A 19,115-nucleotide genomic window follows, 5' to 3' on the forward strand; every position below is an offset into this window, starting at 1 on the left:
TGGGAGGCACAATGCTGCATATGCCTAGCCTACATGTACTATAAAGCCTGCATTTGATTGTGGCCAAATCTGTGCATACCTCATGGCCGTACATGCAGTTTAGGTGTTTTCTATGTCCTTTCCTATAGGTTCAGAGGGAATGTATTTCTATCAATGTTGACAATACAAAAATATCTATGCAGGAGAGGAGTAATCTCTTAAACTGCTATATACAGAAAAAAATGTATTGTTAAATTTACAATCTGTTTTCCAGATTAAAGTAGAACCCCTAGCAGATGAATGTAAATCTGAACCAATGCAACAGGAGGAAAAGAAACCAGAAATGAAGCAAGAAGTAAAGGAAGAGGAGGAAAGGCCTAGTACTCCAGGTACCCAGTCTTCACCAGCTTCTGGACAGTCAAAGAGAAAAAGTAAGTTGATTATTTTTTTTTTTTGCCATCATCATATGGAGGCAAAGTCATTTTCTTCAACTGAAATTTGAATTTATGTTTAACATTTTGGTACTAGAAATACTTTTCCAGAAATGTCTTATCTGTTAGAAGAAATATCTATGAAATGCAGCTGTTTAATATTAGAAAAACAGAATACATTGTATAAATTAACCCTACAATAATCCTAATCCTAACTCTTGTCGAAGTCTAGATCGATAAATTCTGTCCAGCATTGGACACTGAATGCTGACACTGCACTTAAAGCATTACTTGGATATTAAAATAGGTAACTAATCTTTGTTGGTATGTCGCCTTCAATCTTCCATAATTTTTTTCAAAGTTTTCAAGCCAGAAGAGTTGAGACAGGCACTTATGCCAACTTTGGAGGCACTATATCGCCAGGATCCAGAGTCCCTTCCTTTCCGGCAGCCTGTGGATCCTCAGCTACTAGGAATTCCTGTAAGTGCATTTTTTAAAAAAAACATTCTTGTCTTAATATGTCATTATGTTGCCAAACCTTATATATATGGAGCCCTTGCTTAATCCTAACTGGGTCCAGACTTTCAAATCACTAAGCGATGCATTCATTAGGCAAAACATCAGATGACCATACTGCTTAGCAATGGCAGTTTTGGTAGTCCCAGTTGCAATTTTAAGCCTCATGCTTCTCCTGCCCTGCCACTCTGACCTCCACTTCAACTTTCCCCACTCGCCTATTTCTTCTTATCTGCGTCCTTTTGACCAGGGCTTTTCAACCAGTGGTATGCATACCACCAGTGGTACTTTGGCACCTGGCAGGTGGTACATGACCGTCCTAGAGAAGTGGTAGCGGAGGGGGAGAGGAATGAGCTGAAGCGACGGCAGCACCGCACAAGCCTGAGGGAGAGAGAGCTGGAGCTGTAGGGCTGTCGGGGCTCAGCAGAAACCCCAGGATCGGCGACGGGCTGCAACTGATCGGCACTTCCTGGAGCTGGAGGGGCACTGAAGAGAAAAGGAGGAGGAGGGGGGAGAGAGGAGAGGATATAAAAGGGTCAGTGAGGGGCTGCCCCGCCCCGCCCACTGGGCGCGCGAAGAGGCGGCGAGCACCCAGCATCGCTGTTGACCGTCCCTGCTGACCATTGAGAAAGGAAAAAGGTAGGAGAAGCGCTTCCCTTTCCCCCAGGACACCAGTGCTAGTGCGCTCGCCGCCTTCTCCATGCACCCCCTCGGGACAGGGCAGAGATGGTGGTGGGGCCCTTCAGGCTGCCCTGCAGATCTACGGCTGAGTGCATTCCAGCTTTGATGGCCCCCACTGGTAGATCAGTGTCATACCCGCTCGCTGACCTAACCTCGCAGCCACCAGTTTCCCTTTCACCGGGACTGTCCCTGCCTGTGTGAGATAGCTACACCTGCAGTGCTGGCAATCTCTCCCCCTCCTGTCATCCCTTCCTGAGCATGGAGGAAGGAAAGAGAAGCAGCGGAGGGAGGGAGGAAGGAAGGAAAGAAGGAAGGAAGGAGCGAGTTGGAAAAGGTACTGCCTTCTGAGTGCTTCACAGGTTCGTTTTTTTAAGCTGCCAGAGGCTCTGGGCAGGAGGCTTCCCATTTTGAGCCCTCCCCCCTGTCATTGCCTCTGCCTGAAGGGCCTCTGTGTGGCTCTCAGCTCACGTCTCTCAGACCCGTTCATGTGTTTGTATGTGTGCGCACGTGTGAGGGTTCTCACCTCTTCCGGCTCACGCTGTGACTGAGAAGGAAAAGAACGGGAGAGGTAAGGGAAGCTGCGATGGGAGCTTCTTGGAGCCTTCCAAGGGGCTGGGTAGTACTCCCAAAAAAAAAACAGCTTTCATAAGTTTGCAGCCTGCCATCGCAGAAGGTCTCTGTTGAGGGCACGGGGCTGCAAGGGGTGAGAGAGAGACACTCCCTGCGCAGGCTCACTCACTCACGTGCGCACATACACACGTGTGCGGATCTGGGAGAGGTGAGCTGAGCCACACAGAGGCAATGATGGGGGAGGGGAAGCCTTTGCCTGCCTGTTGCCACCGCTGCCTGCCTGTTGCCACCTCTGCCCGGAACCTCTGGCAGTTTAAAAAAAAAAGCAGGGGAGGGAGGAAGGAGGGAGGGAGGGAACTTGGTGGGAAAGGCAACTTAGTTGGAAATGCCCCAGTTTGAAGGAGGGCTGTCAGTGATGGGCAAAGCCCAGGATCGGCATGCACTTCTGCAGGGTTGCAGGGGCGAGACAGAAGCCCCAGGATCAGTGTTTCCAGTACACATGGAAGAGAAAAGGAGGGGGAGAGAGGAGAGGCTATAAAAGGAGAAGGTTTTGTCAGGAGAGGGAGAGAAAAAAAAGACAATGGGGGGGAAGAGAAGGGGAGGTTCACGGAAGAGAAAAGGGGAGAGAGAGGAGAGGCTATAAAAGGGAAGAGAAGAGAGGATATAAAAGGAGGGGAGAGAAAGGATATAAAAGAAGGGAGGAAAGAAAAGAGGATATAAAAGGGGAGAGGAGGGGATATAAAAGAAGGGAGAGAAGAGGATATAAGAAGGGAAGAGAAGATATAAAAGAAGGAGGGGAGAGAAAAGATATAAAAGGGGGAAAGGATATAAAGGGGGAGAGAAGAGAGGATATAAAAGAGGGATGAGAGAAGAGACAACACAAAAGGAGGAGTGGATCTGGTTTCTCCATTGACTTTGTTTGTCAGAAGGTTGCAAAAAGGGATCACATGACCCTGGGACACTGACCATCATAAATATGAATCAGTTGCCAAGCATCCAAATGTAGATTGACCATGGAGATGCTGCAACGGTCATAAGTATGAAAAATGGTCATAAGTCACTTTTTTCAGTGCCGTTGTAACTTTGAACAGTCACTAAGTGAACTGTTGTAAGTCGAGGACTACCTGTATTTTATCACACACACCCCTTTTTTGGGGGGGTGTTATCAAGTTTTTGACACCTTGCTAGATGACTGGTGGTACTCGAATATTGCCATATCCTAAAAGTGGTACAATCTGCGAAAAGGTTGAAAAGCCCTGCTTTTGACCACCCTGCACTCCTCCACCACTGCCCGCTGCCTTCATGAGGCAGCTGATGGCCATATGCAGCCTTCCTGAAGCATTTTGTGGCCAGCAGCTGCCTTGCAAAGGATCTGACCGAGTGTTCCTCATCAACAGCAAGAGGAAAAAGGCAGTGAAGGTCAGCTGGGGTGATGAGATGCAGGACGGTAGGGCTGTGGAGAGCAGGTGGTCAAAAGGGCACAGATGCAGATTGAGATAGGTGGGTGGGGGAACTTGAAGCACACCCTGTGGTCATAAGATCATCCTGGTTCATAAAGGTAGCTGGGCTGTCAAGTGCATAAATTTTGATCATGTGGCTGTGAAGACACCACATTGGCCATAACTTTGACAACTGATTGTAAATACCATTAACTGAGTTGCAAGCCCAAATAGAATATGCAGTGATGGTAGCAAAAAGGAGTTCAGCAGCTATTATGATTTTTTTTCCTCACACACAAGATGGGGAAGTGAAATGCTACCATCTGCCATTATACGAGGGCAATTCGGAAATAAACCTGAGGAATGAAGTATTGATATTTATTTTATTCAATTTATATTGCCATCCACTTGATAAGTGATTGAACTTATCAAGGATAAGTTTAATCCTAATAAAGGATTAAAAAATCAAAATACATACAAAAATGGTTGAAAGCTCATACACGGTACCAGAGGCGGTAACTCACATACTTCCTACTAAAGCAAATTCACATAGCAACCTGGCCCGGTGCCAGTGAGAAGAACCAAGTCTTCAGGGCCTTCAAAACTAGTAGGGTCAGGAGCAGCTGGATTTTAGATGTAGGTGAAGTTGTTGCTCCAAGAAAAGGCACACCTCCTGGAATCCCATAAAGCGATATTGTAGAGTAGTTGGGACCTGCTTCGTGCCAAGCTTGTCTGATCTTGTTAAAAGAGCAGAGATATAGGTGGTCCTCAACTTACAACCACAACTGAGCCCAAAATTTCAGTTGTTAAGTGAATTTTGCCCCATATTATGACCTTTCTTGCCACAGTTATTAAGTGAATCACTGCAGTTGGTAAGTTAGTAATTTGGTTGTTAGTAAATCTAGTTTTCTCATTGACTTTGCTTGTCAGAAGGTTGCAAAAGGTGATCACATAACCTTGGGATGCAGTAACAGTCATAAATATGAACCAGTTGCCAAACATCTGAATTTTGATCATATCATGGGGATGCTGCAAAGATTGTAACTGTGAAAAATGGTTATAAGTCACATTTTTCAATGCCCTTGTAACTTTGAATGGTCATGAAATGAACTGTTGTAAGTTGAGGACTGCCTGTAATTGGAGATAAGACAGTCCCACAAATACCCAAGCCCTGTGCCATGTAGAGCTTTATGGTAACAGTCAGCATTCTTGAATTGTAATTTGAAGTTCATTGATAACTAGCAGCTCTGCACAATATTGCTGTTATCGAGGTGCAGTTCTAACTATTTATGCTGCTTGATCTGAATTAGCTGTAGCTTCTAAGTGTATGTCAAGAGCAAACCCATGTGTAGTGCTTTGAATTGTCCAATGAGAAGTTTAAGAGGAAAAAAATGAAGTCCAATATTAGGATTGAAGATTCAGAAGCATAATTTATCAATGTCTTGTCTTGGCAGGATTACTTTGATATAGTAAAGAACCCCATGGATCTTTCTACTATCAAGAGAAAGCTTGATACGGGACAGTACCAGGAACCTTGGCAATATGTGGATGATATTTGGCTTATGTTCAATAATGCCTGGCTTTACAATCGTAAAACATCTAGAGTGTACAAGTACTGTTCAAAATTGGCAGAGGTTTTTGAACAGGAAATTGATCCAGTTATGCAGAGCCTCGGCTACTGCTGTGGACGAAAGGTAAGGAGCTAATAGGTGGGAAAATGTAACAGTAGTTAAGATAACTGAATACCTAGTCTTAAGCAATGTGCTTATCATATTGATTGTAAATATAAATATATGTGAAATTGCATTCTGAGAATGTCTCTTTCCCATAACTTTGTTTTTTATCTTCAGCCTTTAATCTATAGTTTTAAAAAGTGAACCTTAAAAAGTTTGTCTTATAACTTATATTAACAATTATAATTTGAGTATTGTTCAGTAACCATAAGATTAAATTATGATAATGTAGTAATTAAAGTATGGTTATGGACAATATTGAAGTTCATATACTCAGTACACAACACAAAATTTAAGGAAAATTGGGTAACATAATGTTTAATGCTTAAGGTTACAAATGCTGATCATATTACCCTGGGATAGTGCAACTGTCATGCTAGTTGCCAAGCACCCAAATTTGGAACACGTGACCACGAGGATGTTGCAATGGTCGTAAGAGTAAAAACCAGTTATAAGTCATGTTTTTCAGTTCCATTGTTACTTCAAACAGTCACTAAACGATTGTAAGCCGAGGACTGTCTGTTGTGAATCTTCATCGGGTTTGTACTGATGACAGAAACCATTTCTAAATGTAGACAGTGTTAGTTTTGATCCACCAAAACAGAATTTCTTAGGCAGTAAATATTCATTGCATCGACAGCTAGTTATATCTACACAAATGCATAAAAATATACATCTGTGGTTAAGAAATATAATTTCTTAACCACACATTCTTAACCACACATCCATTGAAGATTTATGAGCTTATGAAGAGCATCACCCAAAATCTCCCAAAGCAATTTAGTTGAAGCAGTTTGGTGCAAAACAATGCCACTCTTTGTATTTGTCTGATTGGGTATGGTCTATGTTTTCCCACTTAATTTCAGTCTGCAATGCTAATTATATTTGACATTCTTATGAGTTTCACATGTTTGTAAGCAACCTGTCCCCCTCTTTTTGCAGTTGGAATTTTCACCACAGACTTTATGTTGTTATGGCAAACAATTATGTACAATTCCACGAGATGCTACATATTACAGTTACCAAAACAGGTAAGAAAGCAATAGTGCACCTACTCACTTTTTTTGCTTTTTTAAAACTCTTCTCTTTAAATCAATGTTGTCACATTAACAGCAGCAAAAACTAATCTGCGTGGTTTAAAAAAAAAACACATTGAAAGTAGATGCTTATTATTTCACAATTCAGTTTTCATACCTTAAAATAATTTAGACATAACTAATGTATGTCAAGTACTATTGCTTAACAACTGGATTAGTTCAAGACCCACCTGGTTTGGAGTTCCAGCAACAAGCAGATGTTGTATACTCTTCTGATGCGCCTCAGTAATATGTGTGTGTGAGCGACTATGTATGTGTATATGTCTATTGTTGTGATGATTTAATCTTTTTGGAAATGCAAGAGATGAAGATTTTCTCTTCTGTTAAACAAAAGGATTGTCATCTGTTTGGGGTTTCTTAGGGAGATGAAGAATTCAAACACAAAAATATTTAATGTATTTTTGTAGCTATATACTTTCAGTTAATAAGTCAGTTTTATTACTTCAAGGAAAAAGGTTATTTTTTAACTTTTAATTTGCATTCCATGTTCAGACTGTTACTTGTAATAAAGAGTTGCTGTTTAAAGCCAAAATCTTTTTTCGTAAATGGCACTTCATGTCCTGATTTTCTGAATATCCAAGCTGATAATATAGCATTACTAGTGTATATAATTTCCTTTTATTACATACTAGAAAAAAGGAGTGGAGAAGTGACTTGTATGATTCATTCCTTAGCAATTACAGATCTGATAGTGTTGTTTTTGTTTTGCTTTAAAATATTGTCACAATTTTGGGGGTTTTGTGTAGTTGTTTTGGTTTTGGTTTTCCTTTGTGTTTGTGCGCCCTTCCTGAAGCAATAGAGAGACAGCAGTTTCTATAAACTCTTGAACGTAATTCAAATCCAAATCAAATGAAGATGGAATCCTCTTAATACAACAGCTATTCCATACATCCAAATTTATGGACTTCACCTGTTAAGAATGTACAGTGTGCAGCTGCTTGTTATTGCATCTAACATTTCAACAAATCGTGAATAACTGGATAAAATTATTCAAATAACTCCTTTAAAAGAGTTGTTGCAAACAAATATTTAAGTATATGCTCCATAAACATTTAAGCATTTGCAGGATAGTTTATTTTCATGTCTATCCTGCTCTTTTATATTAGATGTGAAGAAAGTTGCTAAGTTGATGCAGCTGCCAGAGCAGCAGTTGCACTTATTCTTCTTTTTTCTTCATTTTGATTGGTAATTGAGCATGGGTATACTTAACCAAATATATTTTGTTTGCTATAATTTGCTGCTTGTAATCCCATTTGAGAGATTTAATGCTAATCTGTGCTTTGCCTTGGCTTTCTGCTTTGTGTTGTCCTGTCTTGCTTCTGTGTTTTTTGTTTTTTGTCCTGAAAACCCCATTTCTTTGTTTGTATGTATATTTTTATTTCTCCTTCATGCTTGTCGTTGTCTGCACTTGGCTTTGATTGCAAAAAAAACAACCCAAAACAAAACAAAAACAAAAAACAAAACAACCAATATCAAACTCTGGGTTCCATAAACCTTCATCATTGAATGTCCCTGTCGTCGTTGATGACCTGCTCTCTGCTCCCGCCCCCCCTCCTTGGCCTGCTGTGATTGGTGACTTCGTTGCTTGGCTTGGGCTGTGTTATGTGGACGGAACAGTTCACCCAAATATGGCCTTCTTGCCGACAGGTATCATTTCTGTGAGAAGTGCTTCAACGAAATCCAAGGGGAGAGCGTTTCTTTGGGGGATGATCCATCACAACCACAAACGTGAGTAATTGTGTCCTCTTTAATAACATTTAAGTTTCAGAAGTTATAATTATGGTAGTAGCAAAACCTATCATGATGTACATTCTATATCTTTTCGAAAAAGTCATGTTTCAGTAAAAAGTTTTACTTAAGAAGATAAACCTCCAAGTGATAGATTTCAGAACAAATTCTTATTTTAACATTTCAGGTCAAGATGGAATAATAAGAATTATGTGATTAAGTATATATGGAAAGTGCATAAATGTTACTAATATTAAAGTTTTTAATCCTATAGCTGTAAATTGATTTTGCTGTACAAAAATGGATCATGTTAAAATCACAAAGTTCAAAGAAAAGCTTAGATCTGGAATAATTATATAATTGTATATTTTTTAAATTATCTCATTAATTTTTTTAATACTACAAGTTCTAAAGTTAGGGCATTCTCATAGTTTCGAGTGCTATATTTCTACTTGTTTTATCATAATAAATTTCTTAGATACTGAGCAATGATGTTCTGCAAAGTAGTGTCAAGATTTATAGTGTACTATGAATTTTCCATAGGTGATGTCTTGAAATAACTATCTCTTGGCTATATTACATTTATAGAAAACAAAATAAAAATGTAATGTTATAATAAACTTTAAATGTTGGATGGGACTGTAAAATCTTTAATCCTTTTTTTTATTTTACTGGGGAAAATGAAAACAGCTGCAATAAATATTTAGCAGGGTGTATATTTCTCTTCTGACAAACAAATGAATTATTTCTTTATATAACTTTTCAGTTCATAGAAAGTGCTAAACTCTTATCACTGTGTTGCCCCAAAGCTATATTTTTTGTAACTACACCAATTTTAGCAGACATAATTGTAAACTAGATATAAATTTTGAAATGGTAAATATTTTCCAGAAAATGAATTTACCAATGTCAACAGATGATAGGAAACTAACCAGACAATTCTGCTGAGGCAACAATCCACTGGTTGTTTCTTTGAAAGTATTAGCTTGGGATACTATATCATCTTGTTTAATTCATACCTTTCCTTTATTCCCAAAACATTCCTAAAAAGCAGTATGCTTAGAAGATCCTACATAAATGTAGATGTATTTGCTGAAGATCTAAAACTATTTTATTATGTTAATGCTCATCTTTGTACAACTAAAACTGCCCATTTCTCTCCTCAGCACAATAAATAAAGATCAGTTTTCAAAAAGAAAAAATGATACACTGGATCCAGAACAGTAAGTGATACTTGAGCAACTAAATTTGTATCTTTAGAACAAAACAAATGCGTTACTGTTTTGTTGCTCGTTTATTTTTGCTTTGGGACTGAAAAATATTGATTGCTTTATTCATATTTGATAATACAGGTAGTCTTCAATTAATAACTGCTCTATTTAGTGACTGATCAAAGTTACAGCAGTTTGAACATCCAGTCTTCAAACTTAAAGCCATTGCAGTGTCCTGCACTTATATGATCGCCATTTGGATGCTTTGCAATCGGTACAAATTTATAACCATTTCAGCATCCTATGACCTTCATAGCTGGCTTGTGACAAGCAGTCAATGGAGAAACCTGCATTAAAATCCCAAGTTGTGGTCACATGTCTCACCAACCATGGGTGATTTACTTAATTACCACAATGGAACTGACATAAGTCTGGCATGGTGATGTTTTCTTAACTATTAACATCTTTTAGCAATGGCATTTCCCATCCTAATTCTGATTGTAAAGTGAGGACTACCTATACTAGGGGAAAAATTGACTTGATTTGGGATCCATTTTTGAAACTTTCGTCTTAAACATTTAATTAGTTTTTTAAAAAAAATACTGATTTATCTTTCCCTCTCCTTTTATATATGTAAGTAGGTAGATACTGTATGTAAACTTGCAAACATACTGCATATAGGTATGTTGGAACTTGAGGTACTTTTATTTAAATGGTATAGAATAGCATAGTGTAGAATTCACATCTCAAATCTCTGTTAGTACGTGTGAGATAGCGTTCAGTTTTAATTTAAATGATATCATTTTGTACTTCAAAATGATACTTTTTATATATTTCTGATTAAAGATATGTATGTGCATACACACACACACACACACACAAAACTAGGCTTAAAAGATTTTGCCACATTGCATAATCTCTATTGCTGAAACATTTTTTTAAATAACTATCAACTTTTTTGAGTGCTTATGGCTCTTTTCTGTTCTAGATTTGTTGAATGTATAGAATGTGGAAGAAAGATGCATCAGATTTGTGTACTTCACAATGAAATAATCTGGCCATCTGGGTATGCTGCTTTTCCTTTTGTATTTATTTACAATTGTAAAAATTACACAATGATATTTGGAAAAGATGCTAATGCTAAAGTTTATTGTAATTCCATGTGATCTTTGATTACCCTCTAAATAGATTAACAAAGTTGTGATGTAATTTTATTTATTTAAAACTTTTATATAGCTGTCATCTTACATCAAACTCTGGGCAGCTCCCAACCAAAAATTAAAACAACATCAATAATAAAACAACATAATGCATATCTCTATTAAAACCATAAACAAAAAAATCTGATACCTAAGTTAAGCTTCTACATGAGGTCCATTGTTAAATCCTCTTATTTATTTCACCCTGTTCCAGTATCTGGGTGAATAGTCAGGTCTTAGGTGTTTTTTAGAAGGGAGATAGCTGCCTGGTGAACTTCGAGGGGAAGGGTTTTCTACAGGGCAGGGACTGCTATGGAAAAGGCACATTTTCTAGATCCCATAAGGTGACATTGTTTAAGGGAAGGGACTAGAAGCGTGCTCATCCTATTTCATCTGGTAGAATGGGTAGATGTCCTTAGGGAGAGACAATTGTATTGATAACCTGGTCCTATGCCATATGGGGCTTTAAAGGTAATAGCCAGCACCTTGAATTGTATTCAGAAGAAAACCAGGAGCCAGTGCAGTTTGCACTGCAAAGGGACACTTGTAATTGTGTGTGTAGCCACATTCTGGACCAGTTGTAACTTTCAATTGATCTTCAAACACAACCCTAAGTAGAGTACATTGCAATAATTCAAACAGGAACTGACCAAGGCATAAGTGAGTGATCATGAGCAAGATATCAGTATTACTATTTAATTTAGTTTTGGTATCCATGAACATTTTTTTAAAAATTCCAGTGGGGACAAGGCCTGGCATTTCATGAGGCAGCTGCTGTCCTTGTGAGGGTTTCTACTCCAGGTATTGTAAGGAAATCCCCATGTGGAATCTGGGGAAGAAAGCCCCGTAGGACCACCAGCTGTCTTGCAGAGGGCCAGGCCAGACAAGCTTGGTCAATAGGGGCAAGAAATCAGCACAGATCAGCTAGGGCAGCAGGGACCTTGGTGTGCAGGGGGCCACAAGAACATAGATGGGAGGGTGATGCGGGGGAGGGGGGAGATTTGAAGTGCCCCTGTGGTTGTAAGTGCGGGTGGGCTGCAACAATTTTTGATCAAGTGACCATTGGGGCGCTGCAGTGGTTGTAACTTCAGGGACTAGTTGTAAATCACTTTGTTCAGCCCCACTGTAACTTCAAACAGTCATTGAACAAATAGTCGTTATGTCAATGACAACCTGTAGTGATGTTATATATTATTAAATCAGGTGAAATCAAGTGTTCTACTCGGGCTTTGATATACTGGAACAAGGATAATTTAGACTGTTCAGTAACAGTTTGCAATCCATATTTAATCATTAGTATCATATACTAGAAAATGCAGTGGAGATATTTTTATGGAAATATTTTAATTATGTTAGAAATTTAAATTATTTTCTTCTGTTGTAGCTTTGTCTGTGATGGCTGCCTAAAAAAATCTGGACGAACTCGAAGAGAGAACAAATTTTCTGCTAGAAGTAAGTAGAGATTAGTGTATTTCTCATATTTATCCATCCTTTTTTATAACATACACTGGGGTAAAATAATTGCAGTATGTTCATCTGATCAACAATTCCAATACTGAATTCCAGCAGTATTGCACTTTGAGGAACATATGTCTTTAATAAATTGAAAGTTTATTGTTGATCATTTTATAATTAAAAAATCTGACAAACATAAAAATCGTTGACTGTTGATAACCTGCCATGACAGGTGACTTCGTTCTTGAAAAATGGAAAATATTAACTTCAACATAACAATCCACGGAGTTTATTCTTCAACTCCATTTTTCTCCATTCAGATGACTCCACTCACTGACCCCAATGTGATTGTTCTGGTTTCAACATCTTCCTGAATTTGGGCTAGAACAAACTCATTGTCTTATTATATATTTTAGATTAGTTTCCTTTCTTTGCTTAGGTGGCAAAGTATGTCAAATCTCCTTTGGCAACAGCTTAGACATGCTTTATCATCTTTCATTTTTGTTTGTTTTTTATTACTTAGACTTCATCCCTAGGGTTTTCTGGTGCAGCATTTTCCTAGCTAAGAATTACCCAGCTTACCTTTTTTAAGATGAGGCTGTATTATCTTTATTGAAACCTATTACTTGAGTAATTTCAGTGTGCATTTTAAAATTTTTAAAAATGCACACTGAAATTACTCAAGTAATAGGTTTCAATAAAGATAATACAGCCTCATCTTACAAAAGGTAAGCTGGGTAATTCTTAGCTAGGAAAATGCTGCACCAGAAAACCCTACGGATTGTAGATTAATACAAAATGTATATTTTACTTGCTCAAGAAGGCAAATATTTGTAACTTTCTAACTAGCAGCCACACGTTCAGAGCATCATTTTATAGGCTATTTTGTTGCTAATGATAAATTATTCTTCATTTTTGTAGGATTACCAACCACCAGACTTGGTAGTTTCTTGGAAAATAGAGTGAATGAGTTCCTGAGACGACAGAATCATCCTGAGTCAGGCGAAGTCATTGTTAGGGTGGTTCATACATCAGAGAAAACTGTGGAAGTTAAACCTGGCATGAAAGCAAGGTATTTTTCCTTAAACCTTCAAATGGCATGGGTTTTTTCTGTTTGAATATTGAGTTGTGTTATTGCTACATTTGTCTAAGAAATAAAATGTTATTTTGTTAGTCAAAAGAACTTGCAGCATAAAATTTGAGTTTCATTTTTAAAAATTTTGAGTGATTAGTACTACTTTTGTAACGATTCAACAAACCTACAATTTGTAACATATTTTGAGCTGCTTTTCATGCAGAATATTATTGATTTAAAAGAAGAGATTTGGAAGAAGGAGATGATAAAATTAAGCTTTGGAGGATCAACAAGCTTATTAAAAAAAGTGAATGAATAAACATTATCTTTATATCCTTATTTATTAAATTTATATGCTGCTAGATTGCTACGATGCTCTATACTTTTGAATGGTTTTAGTTAGGTTTGGTTTATTATTTATATGTTGTTTTACAATAAATGATTCCCTCGGAAAAAATTAAAATATGGCAGAACAAAATAGATAAAAGTGAATTAATTATTAAAATAAAATGCTAAAATAATATTACGTTTGTTGGGCAGCTTCCATATTATAGCATCCTGTAATGTATGATAGTATTAAATTTGCTAGCATTACTTTATATTATGCCTTTTAATTTTGCAGATTTGTAGATAGTGGAGAGATGGCAGAACAATTCCCTTACCGAACAAAAGCACTCTTTGCTTTTGAGGAGATTGATGGTGTAGATTTATGCTTTTTTGGCATGCATGTTCAGGAGTATGGATCTGATTGCCCTCAACCCAACCAGAGGTATAAAAAATTTAATTCAGTTATTTTTTTGATAATTCTTAAAATTTGATTATTGCTAGATAAATGCCTAAAAAATGGAAAATTTCATTCAGAAGACTAGCAGGATCTTTTTATAACTGGATCAGGTATATACCCTTTAATATATCTTCCCCCTCCCTATCTTGCGTGTATTACTTGTCTTGCTCCAAAGCTAAATTGTTCCCACATACTTAACAGGAAGATTTTATTAAATAACACTAACTACGAGGGCAATTTGATAATAAACCTCCATTTGGTTATCAATGACAGACACTCGCAGATAGAGAACTTTTATTATACACGTTAGAAAACTACAACATTACAGTTTTGACATAATGTCCATTCAAATTGAAGCACTTGTCTTACAAGATTTGAAATTCCTTAGTAATAGTTGCTTGGCGCCAAATCTGAGCTTTAGGGGGGTGATCAAAAACATCCCAACGGAAGTGCTTCAGAAGTTCTTGGGTGCATCTAGCGGTGTATGGGCGAGCATTACTACGAACCAACAGCACACCGGAAGTGGTGCCATAGAACAGGGGTGTCAAACTCAATTTCATTGAGGGCCGCATCAGCATTGTGGTTGTCCTCAGGGGGCCGGGTAAGTGTGGCCTGGGTGGGTGTGGCTGGAGTGGGTGTGGCCTACTGGGTGGGCATGGCCAGCTCTTCATCGTTTGTATCAAGGGTGCCTGTGGGGGCCTGGGCAGGAGTGGGACAGATCTGAGGGTCTCTGGCAGAAGGTGGGACCAGGGCAAGCGCCAAGGCATGGTCCACTGGAAGAGCCTGCTGAAACCCCTCCCCCATAGCCCATCAAGCCGGGTAGGTGAAGTAGGCGAGGGCCATTTGCTGGCCACTTCCAGACGATGGTGCATTTCTTCATTCCTCACAAAGGGTGACACCTCCCCAGCCACGCGCCCAGGGGGCGGGGCCAATGCGGCAGGGGCTGGTCCCTTGCTGTTTCCAGATGGCCTTGTGGAGCTAAGACTGAATGCGTTTCAGCATAGATGGCCACCACAAAATTGTACATTGGCTCCCGGGTGGCCTGGGCCGGGGCCAAGGCAGCGGGGGCCATTCCCTCACTGTTTCCAGGATGGCTTCCCGGGCCACATGAAACCACGTCACGGGCCGCATCTGGCCCCCGGGCCTTGTGTTTGACATGTCTGCCATAGAAAATCCCACCAAATGTGAAGATGCCAAAGAAGTACTGCTAGTGAAGTTTATGGAGCGTGGTTCAACCATCAATTCAGAAATCTACTGTGAAACTTTACGAAAACTCAGATGAGCCATCCATAATAAGCGTCGGGACATGCTGACTTCCAGTGTGGTGTTGGTTCACAGTAATGCTCGCCCCCTATAATCACTCCCACTATAGCCCAGATTTGGCGCCCAGTGACTACTACTAAGGAATTTCAAATCTTGCAAGGTGTTATGACAAGTGCCTCAATTTGAACGTCAATTATGTCAAAAAGTAATGTAATGTAGTTTCCGAATGTGTATAATAAAAGTTCTGTATCTGTGAGTGTCTGTCATTGATAACCAAACTGAGGTTTATTTCCGAATTGCCCTCGTATTTACTTTATGGAATTATTTAGGAGCATTTGTTTTTTTAAAGAAGAGCTTGACTCACAGTTGTTAATATGCTATTTCTCTCCTTCAAAAAATTGATGGAGATGAGTGTTTTTGCTAAACACAGAAATCCATCTTTTTGAAGGAAAGGATGGTGACTTCTAATTTGAGTTAATGCTTGATAAAGAAGCTCAGAAAGAAGTTGAAGAATATCTACTTCTCTTTGCAGAAGATAAAGATGGAAGAATATTGGGCTGTGACCTGCACCGTACTGCAGCTTAGCAACTATGTAAAAATAATCAGAACAAGAAAAAAAGATGAAAGTTTCTTTATATATGGGGAAATGCTAGGAAAAGGTGTAACTTACAATTTTTTAAAAGCCCAACAACATACTTATATTACTTTTCCATTTATATGGAAATAGTTTTTGGGAACTTTTAACCAAGCAGTAGCAAATGGTGAAATATACCACCATTTGCTACTGCTTGGTTAAAAGTTCCCAAAAACTATTTCCATATAAATGGAAAAGTATCTGGGTGAATAGTCAGATCTTAGGTGTTTTTTAGAAGGGAGATAGCTGCCTGGTGAACTTCGAGGGGAAGGGTTTTCTACAGGGCAGGGACTGCTATGGAAAAGGCACATTTTCTAGATCCCATAAGGTGACATTGTTTAAGGGAAGGGACTAGAAGCGTGCTCATCCTATTTCATCTGGTAGAATGGGTAGATGTCCTTAGGGAGAGACAATTGTATTAATAACCTGGTCCTATGCCATATGGGGCTTTAAAGGTAATAACCAGCACCTTGAATTGTATTCAGAAGAAAACCAGGAGCCAGTGCAGTTTGCACTGCAAAGGGACACTTGTAATTGTGTGTGTAGCCACATTCTGGACCAGTTGTAACTTTCAATTGATCTTCAAACACAACCCTAAGTAGAGTACATTGCAATAATTCAAAGAAATAATTCAAAATGGTGGTATATTTTAATGGGAAAATGCATATTGGTGATACTTTAATGGTCAGGTGATCTATATTTTCAACATGTGCCCATTTTTTATGTCTTATGTTCCCAAATTCTACCTGATAATGTAAGTTACAATAAAATTAAACACTGGAGTATTAACAGAATGTGTTATATATTGTTGCTGTAATAATAGTGAATGCATCTTATTAAGTATGTTAATAGTTATGGTTGACTGCTTGGTTATTAAAGAGATTTGTATTTCAGCAATTTTTGGAGTTGTGTAAACCCAAATTACCTAGCACAGTTAGCTGCTAGAACAGCACATTTTGAATAAACTATGGAGCTGAAACTCTTCTACTCCAGTTACCCATATTGGTTCTTTTCTGGTTGAACTCAAGCTGTCATTTGCTGTTTTGGCCCATAAGAAACTGGTTTGACTTAGGTTGAAAACTAAGATTGGTAACCAATTTGTAAGCCAAGTAGAGACTTCTAATTCAAGCAAAATGATAAACTGGCTTAGTTCAAGTACAAAAGATATCACAATATGCTGTCTCTAATTCCTTGAAAGTTCATTATTTTAGAGACAAATCTTTTAAATTTCAACTCCTCGGAATTAGTCCTGTATTTATTTGATTGATAGATAGATTGATAGATGCCATCCAAATTCCAGCTGCTCCGGGCATTTTACAGTTGTGAAAAACATTTAAAAATAAAGAATATTATTAAAACAAAGACAAAAAAATGAAGATGGCGAAGGAAAATAAACCTGGAGGGAAACAAGGAAACGGAAAAAAAGAAGTGTCAGTCATCCTTGCCAAAGCACCAGGCGAAGACCTAATTCATCAGTAGAGTGCGGACTGTTAAAACCTTAGGGAGTGGTGGGTAAAATCTCATTCCAGAGATCCGGCACACTTCCAAGGTCCTGATAGGTGGCATTGTTTAATGGAACTTGGAGTGTGCCAACCCTGCCAGATCGAAACTACTGGGCAGGTACTCTGGGAGATAGGTTGTCCTTCAAGTGCTAATCCCAATGCTTTATAAGTAGTAACCACCAACTTGAATTACTCCCAGAAGCAAACTGGCAACTATTGCAGTTTGCAAGGCAGACCATACCTTGTTAATAGCTTAAAAATCTTATTTGAGAAATAAGTAAACATAGTTAGATTAAGGTACTAGTTTTAAAAAGAGACTATGAAAGAGGAAGTTAAGGCAAATTTCTTAATGGAAGAAAAAGGAAATAACTGAATACTGCAAAATGCTTCTGGTTATAGCTTATGAACTTTTTCTCTTCTTTAGGCGAGTATACATATCTTACCTTGACAGTGTTCATTTCTTCCGCCCTAAATGCCTGAGGACTGCTGTCTATCATGAAATTCTGATAGGTTACCTAGAGTATGTTAAGAAGTTGGGGTAAGTTTCCTATTTTATTATATTGTGTGCTATTGTGTATTGCAACATAAAAGAAACATGGAATCTTTTTGGATTAGTGAACAGATTTGAAACTGTAAAGTCAATTGTATTGAGGTCAAGTGGACAGAAATCCTGTTGAACCCTGTTTAAGATGTTTCTAGGCCATGTTGCCAATCCCTTCTCTGTAGCAGTCAGAAGATAAGTATATTTTCAGCAGGTATTTTATTATGTTGGGTGTAGATGCGATTTGATTAGTATACTACTAATAGCAAACAAGAATGTTTAGTTTCTTCACTGAAGAATGTGTATATGGAGTTCCAAGTGAGGATAGTGTGTTAGAAAAGAATAAAATGAAAGAATTCCTAAACTACTGTCATAAAATTATGTTACTATTATAAAGATCAGTTGAAACTAGATGGATCACCTGAGAGTAGTGTGTGGATCTTTAATTTACATTAGAATACTGGTAGCCTTTTATTAAAGGCTTCATTGATGCTTTAATCATTTTGGGAGAGAAATGTAAAATTAAATTATGTGTGATACATTGTTAGGCTAGTCTTAATCTAAGTTTAAAATTAGAAAAGGAAAATAGTTTAGAGAAAAGGCAGCAAAGAAAAAAGTGCTACTCTTATAAAAGGAAATTCTGATTATGCCTCCATCATTAACTGCAGAGAGACATGCAGTTAATTGTATCCATTGGTTTGTTTCTTGGTTTATTTCAATCATAACTAATATTGATTTTGGAAAAATAACTTTTCAATGACAAGTTAAGCATGTATTGTGTTGAGTGTGACTATGTATTTATGAACAAGGTTTTTATGTTTCTAAAAGTAGAATATGGAAGAAGTGTATTTCAAATGTTCATAATCGTTAATATAAATTAAAGCAGAAATAATTTGGTAAACATTCAGAAAATATGAGTGAATAATTCCAAGAGAAGAGAATATATTTGTCTTATAGAAACAATACTAGTTCTATCTGTTCATCAAGCTATGGTGTCCTATGATTACAGGTAGTCCTCAAATACGATCATAATTGAGTCCAAAATTACAGTCCAAAATTAAGCTAGTCTGCACATGACCATGCTCAACATTATGAATTTTTTTGCAGCAATCATTAAGTAAACCCATTTTCACCAATGGGCATTTTTTATGGAAAACAAAAGTAAACACTGAAAGTTGGCCATCCCCCCCCCCCCAAAAAAAACTGAAAATCGCAGTCACAAATGGGCATACATGGAAGTCAGTTGCAAAGTGCCCAAAATGCAATACATAGAGGGA

General features: G+C 38.1%; 1 protein-coding gene across 1 annotated transcript in view; it reads left to right on the top strand.

The window, feature by feature from the left end:
- EP300 (E1A binding protein p300) overlaps positions 1-19,115 on the top strand; it is an 83,037-nt gene that overhangs the window by 55,224 nt on the left and 8,698 nt on the right. Inside the window, exons 16-26 of the mRNA XM_015813597.1 lie at positions 254-410; positions 772-890; positions 5,071-5,310; positions 6,292-6,380; positions 8,094-8,174; positions 9,341-9,397; positions 10,374-10,451; positions 11,969-12,036; positions 12,961-13,111; positions 13,737-13,883; positions 17,722-17,835. Coding sequence (XP_015669083.1) covers positions 254-410; positions 772-890; positions 5,071-5,310; positions 6,292-6,380; positions 8,094-8,174; positions 9,341-9,397; positions 10,374-10,451; positions 11,969-12,036; positions 12,961-13,111; positions 13,737-13,883; positions 17,722-17,835 — 1,301 coding nt within the window. The remainder of the gene's footprint in view (positions 1-253; positions 411-771; positions 891-5,070; positions 5,311-6,291; positions 6,381-8,093; positions 8,175-9,340; positions 9,398-10,373; positions 10,452-11,968; positions 12,037-12,960; positions 13,112-13,736; positions 13,884-17,721; positions 17,836-19,115) is intronic.

This window comes from Protobothrops mucrosquamatus, unplaced genomic scaffold (genome assembly GCF_001527695.2).
Source record: "Protobothrops mucrosquamatus isolate PMUCROS unplaced genomic scaffold, P.Mucros_1.0 scaffold173, whole genome shotgun sequence".
NCBI classification, from domain to species: domain Eukaryota; kingdom Metazoa; phylum Chordata; class Lepidosauria; order Squamata; family Viperidae; genus Protobothrops; species Protobothrops mucrosquamatus.